The sequence below is a fragment of the Osmerus mordax genome, chromosome 14 (assembly GCF_038355195.1).
Source record: "Osmerus mordax isolate fOsmMor3 chromosome 14, fOsmMor3.pri, whole genome shotgun sequence".
In the NCBI taxonomy this organism is placed as follows: Eukaryota; Metazoa; Chordata; class Actinopteri; order Osmeriformes; family Osmeridae; genus Osmerus; species Osmerus mordax.
The window spans coordinates 16,923,894-16,929,893 of NC_090063.1; the positions used below are offsets into that span (position 1 = coordinate 16,923,894).

The following is a 6,000-nucleotide window of genomic DNA, read 5'->3' on the forward strand; positions in this document are numbered from 1 at the left end:
ATTTACATCGACTTCACATGTAATCTCGCCGCGCGAAAAATGTGCTTCGGGTTCGGTGTGAACAAAGCATTAGAATAGAACGGCTGTGTATAGTTTGATAACCTTGACAGAAAAGCAAAATCTCAATTTCAAACTTTCAATTCACGTTTTACATATTTCCACAAGTATTTACATTTAACCAATTGCTCTTGTGTGTGACTGATACTGACGATTATGTGGAACAGGTTTGGACTCCCTTTGTGCTCCCTTCCTCTACCTGAACTTCAACAACGAAGGTGAGAGTTGCTCTGGCTGCCCTCGGTCTGTCAGATAGCTGAGAACATTTCAAAGCTTTAATGACAGCTTAGTGTACTTAGTCTTGAAGCATGTCACATTGGGTGCATGTATCTGTTCAGTGACTTGTGTATTTTGATGTGAAATATCAGGTGTTATTCCAAGCGCAGAACTGATCATAATTAGCGACTTTTCTTCTCCATCTCCTCCTCTTCCTCTCTTCTCCTCCTCATATCCTCTTCCTCTCCTCTTCTTCCTCATCTCCTCCTCATCTCCTCTTCCTCTTTCCTCTCCTCTTCCTCATATCCTCTCCTCCTCTTCTCCCTCCTCCTCCTTTCTCCTCTCCCTCCTCTTCCTCTCCCTCCTCCTCCTCCTTCTCCCTCTCCCTCTCCCTCTCCCTCCTCTTCCCCTCCTCTCCCTCCTCTTCCTCCTCCTTTCTCCTCTCCCTCCTCTTCCTCTCCCTCCTCTTCCTCTCCCTCCTCCTCTTCCTCCTCCTCCTCCTTTCTCCTCTCCCTCCTCTTCCTCATCCTCCTCATCCTCCTTCCTCTTCTCCCTCCTCTTCCTCCTTCCTCCTCTCCTTCCTCCTCTCCTTCCTCCTCTCCCTCCTCCTCCTCCTTCCTCCTCTCCCTCCTCTTCCTCCAGCTCTGGCGTATGCCTGCATGTCTGCCTTCATCCCCAAGTATCTCTACAACTTCTTCCTCAAGGACAACTCTCATGTCATCCAAGGTAAGCTTTCTCTCTCTCTAATACACACACACCTCCATCATCACAGTCGTTCCAACGCAGTCGTTTACATTACAAACTTCCACGTCCGGTTTCCTGGCAACCCGTCCTCGCCCCTCCAACCGACGTCGAGCCACAAAATCCCGAGTACGACTAAAGATAGCATCGGCGCCTGTAGCCTCACGCCTCCCCGTCCATTACATCGCTGCTTCCTGACGTTGTAGCCCGTAACCGTGGAAACTAATTAGAAGGGTCGGCGCGGCGACGGTCGGCAGGCAGAGGAGGGGAGTTGTCATTTGGAGATGTGGGGTCGTATCAGGAAACGCCTGCGAGGGGCGGAGCCTGATGGAGAGCTGTCACAGTTGGCCCCGTTGTTAGACAGGAGTCATAGCCACGGCAGCGGCGCAGGAAACGGCTGCCCTTTTGTGAACGCCTGCAGAGTACCTCAGAGTTTCTGTCTTAAGAGTCTTGTTTTCTCTCCCCCTCTCTCTCTCACAAACACTCTCTTTCTCTCTCATTTACTTTACTTCTCTCTCTCTCTCCCGCTCCCTTCCTCCCCCCCACCCGTTCTTCAGAGTACCTGACAGTGTTCTCCCAGATGATCGCGTTCCATGACCCAGAGCTGAGCAATCACCTCAACGACATCGGATTCATCCCAGATGTGAGTACAGCAGCCTCACCCCCTCCTCTTCTCCCCCCTCCTTCTCTCTCACTCCCCCCATGTTAATCTCTCTCATCTCCCTCTTCCAACAAAGGTGTCCTGAAGCTAAAATATCTGAACAGTTGTGGAGGGCACCGTAAAGGAACATTAGACATTCCCCCCTCCCCCCCCTCCTACCCCCCCCCCTCCTCCCCCTCTCCCTGCGGGCAGAGCTGATGGAGGTGAGTGAGTGTGGTGAATGGCTCTGGCTCCTGGCCCAGTCCACAGATAAAGCAGGAAGAATCACATCGCCTCCTCGTTGTCATTGAGACCACACACACAGTAATGTTAAAGGGACTTTGTCCTTCCTGAGTTCCTGCAGGGCCAAGCCTTCCCCTCACCCCTCTGGTGATGATTTGCACACCTTGCTCTCCCTCTCCCTTTCTCTCCACCTCCGCTCTCTCGCTCTCTCGCTCTCTCTCTCTCTCTCTCTCTCTCTCGCTGTCTCTCTCTGTTCCCACCCTTTCACTCCCTGAAGGATCTCTGTATTGCCAAATTTGTCACAATTCTCTTTCAATCTCGTTCTCTGTCTGACCCTGTTTCCCTCCTCTCTCTCGCTCTCTCTTTCATCCATCTATGTCTGTCTCTCTCCATCCATCTCTCTCCTTCCCTTGTTATCAGTCTCTCTCCTTGCCTCCTCATCAATCTCTCCGTGGTCCAAGGTCCAAGGTGGTCAGGTTACGATCACTTCCTGTTTAGCTCCTCGTCTTCCTCCTCCTCTTCCTCCTCCTCGCTTAACAGACTGCACTTCCTATTTAGCACCCTCCCACAGACTGCACTTCCTGTGTAGCACCCTCCCACAGACTGCACTTCCTGTTTAGCACCCTCCCACAGACTGCACTTCCTGTGTAGCACCCTCCCACAGACTGCACTTCCTGTGTAGCACCCTCCCACAGACTGCACTTCCTGTTTAGCACCCTCCCACAAACTGCACTTCCTGTGTAGCACCCTCCCACAGACTGCACTTCCTGTTTAGCACCCTCCCACAGACTGCACTTCCTGTTTAGCACCCCCCCACAGACTGCTTCTCTTTCTTTGTGTGCAGAAAACACCCAAGAAACACTGAAATTATAAATCCTGTTTGAAAGACGTGAAGCGCCTCAGCCCCCTTCAGATCAACCCGTCTATTCTGAGGAAACAAAACAGCTGTTCTTCAGAGCTTACAGAGGACAATAGGGAGAATTAAGGCTTCAATCAGATATTGCGATGTAGCGCTGCGCCTGTGGGTGTTTCCTGTGCGTTCGTCTCCATCTCTTGAGTATTCCAGGAGGAAGCAGAGGATAGGGAAACGCCCCCTCCTCGCCTGGAAACAAGACGTCTCCTTGTTAGTTGGTGACACACAGCCTGTACCTAATACTGGTTTAAACAAGTAAATACAGCAACCAGTCAGTAGGTCAGTATACAGGGGGCCAGGCCCCCCTTGTGGCCCCCCCTAAATGTAGATTCTGAATCATTATAAACATTGTCTTTTTGACTGGTAATGCCTGCAATGCAGTGAAGAAAACTATGATAACAGTTATGTTAATCGTAACTGGCCCCTCTAACAGTACACCTGGCCCCAGTTTTGCCCCCCTTGTTGAAGTAGTCTAGAACCTCCACTGTTGCTCTTCCTGGTTGGAATGCCAGAGGTCATAACTGTCCTCTGATGTCACTAGGAAGGCCTGAGATTAAGGGTTCAACTCTGTCCTTTTAAAGACAGATTAGTGTTCTCATTCCAGTTACCAACGTGACACTAAAACAGGTAGTAGTAATGGCTACTTTTACTTAACTATGTGTCAGAGCCCACGCTTTTTTTACTTAAACTTTAGTGAGAAAGTGTAGTCAGTACTGAGTCTGAGACTCAGAGCTGTCCTCCTTCCTGTCTCTCTCCCTCGCTCATTACCCCAGGGTACGGAAGGGGTGGTGGTGTGTGTGTGTGTGTGTGTGTGTGCGTGTTGAGGGGCGATGTGAATCTTGCGAGACCAGGTACAAGAAAACCTTTCAGGCCCCAGGGGAGATTGCTCCCAATTAACCAGACAGAATCCACTCCAATATCCTCCATCCATTCCCTCACTCCTCTCCCTCTCTCCTCTCCCTTCCTCCTCTCTCTCCTCTCCCTCTCCTCTCCTCTCCCTTCCTCCTCTCTCTCCTCTCTCTCCTCTCCTCTCTCTCCTCTCCCTTCCTCCTCTCTCTCCTCTCTCTCCTCTCCCTCTCCTCTCCTCTCTCTCCTCTCCCTTCCTCCTCTCTCTCCTCTCCCTTCCTCCTCTCTCTCCTCTCCCTCTCCTCTCCCTCCTCTCAGTGAAAATGAGACTGTCCTCAGGAGACACGGGACTCTGGACAAATCAGCAGATTCTGTTTGAACAGGTGGCTGTGTGTGTGTGTGTGTGATTGGAGTAATGAGATTTCATTGTTAGCTGTCTCCCCACTGACTTCTCCATCTCCTTTCCATCTCTACATCCTCTCCATCCTCTCTCTTCCTCCCCCCTTCTCTCCACCTCTCTTTCCATCTCTCTGTCCCTCCTTCTCTCCATTTCTCTCTCCCTCTCTGTTACCCGGAGGCAATGCAAACTTGCCGACATCAAAGGTTGTTGCCACTGACAATCAAATGACTATTTTGCACCCCAAACATGATTTGAAATGTTGTTTGTATTAACGTTTATGAATAGTTTGAACTAGTCTATTTCAGTAAGCACATCAGTTCTCTGGCATCAATCAGTATGTTTTTAGAGGGTGATAATTACATATGAAAATTCTTCTGCCCTCACAGCTTTACGCTATTCCCTGGTTCCTCACCATGTTCACCCGTAAGTACACGCACACACACACGCAGCCCACACACGCAGCGCACACACACACGCAGCGCACACACACACACGCAGCGCACACACACACGCAGCGCACACACGCAGCGCACACACACGCAGCGCACACACACACACGCAGCGCACACACACACACGCAGCGCACACACACACACGCAGCGCACACACACACACGCAGCGCACACACACACAGCGCACACACGCAGCGCACACACACACGCAGCGCACACACACACGCAGCGCACACACACACACGCAGCGCACACACACATGCAGCACACACACATGCAGCGCACACACACACATGCAGCGCACACACACACATGCAGCACACACACACACATGCAGCGCACACTATAAACGTGTCTATATTCTCCCGCAAGCTATCCGAAGGTTGTTTGTGCGAGGTGGCAGGTCGGCGACGGGGAGTATTGAGAAGGCTTTTGGTCTCAAGCTAAGTTTGTCGTTTTAGAATCTCCTTCTCATAACAGGTAGCTGTGAAAAGGTCAGCCGCTCCGTTCTGGGTCGGAGCTGTGGAGCTTTACACTGGCCTTTCCCAGACTGCTAATTGATTCTGTTCCCCATAGAGACCTCTGTCCTTCCCTGCTGGGACTCTGAGAGGAAGTCTAATGGGATAGACTTGCTCATCAAACTGGTATCATTCAGAGTTTGTGCAATGCTTGTGTAACAAGCTAAGCTAGCCATGGGCTGGGTTAGTTTAGCAGGCTAGGCTAGCCATGGGCTGGGTTAGAGTAGCAGGCTAGGCTAGCCATGGACTGGGTTAGAGTAGAAGGCTAGGCTAGCCATGGGCTGGTTTAGTTTAGCTGGCTAGGCTAGCCATGGGCTGGGTTAGAGTAGCAGGCTAGGCTAGCCATGGGCTGGTTTAGTTTAGCAGGCTAGGCTAGCCATGGGCTGGGTTAGAGTAGCAGGCTACGCTAGCCATGGGCTGGGTTAGAGTAGCAGGCTAGGCTAGCCATGGGCTGGGTGGTGTAGCAGGCTAGGCTAGCCATGGGTCCATGGCCCATGGCTGGGCCATGAGTCATCACTTGACTCTGATCACCTGTAGAACCATGTACTTGATCCTTGATCTTCTGCTGCACCTTCTATATGCACAACACATTTCTATGTCGCTTTGGTTTAAAGCATCTGCTAAATAAATATAATTATCTTAGTTGTCTCACCTGGGGAAGGGGCAACTTTGGTATGGTAAAGATGCTTTAAAAGCCTCTTAAATCTTCAGTTAAAGACTTGAAATATGTTGGGTTCTCTTGTTGGTGATAGGGCAAGGTGCCATTAAAATCTGTTGCTTTTATTTGGCTTTGCTGAATTGGTCACTAAATGAATACAGATTTTTATATTAGAACATAATAATGGGGCTTTTAAATTAATGTGATTTAACATTCCATTTAATGCCCTATTTATAATTCATTAGGCATTGCTAATTGACCAATAGTTCTATATATCTCCTTGCATGCGCGCACACACCCATACACACACTGAAGA

General features: G+C 50.2%; 1 protein-coding gene across 1 annotated transcript in view; it reads left to right on the forward strand.

The window, feature by feature from the left end:
* The window catches only part of tbck (TBC1 domain containing kinase), a gene marked incomplete in the record, with an annotated part of 33,524 nt that overhangs the window by 10,138 nt on the left and 17,386 nt on the right, over nt 1-6,000 (forward strand). The window contains 3 exon segments of the mRNA XM_067250133.1: nt 225-275; nt 916-999; nt 1,572-1,657. Coding sequence (XP_067106234.1) covers nt 225-275; nt 916-999; nt 1,572-1,657 — 221 coding nt within the window.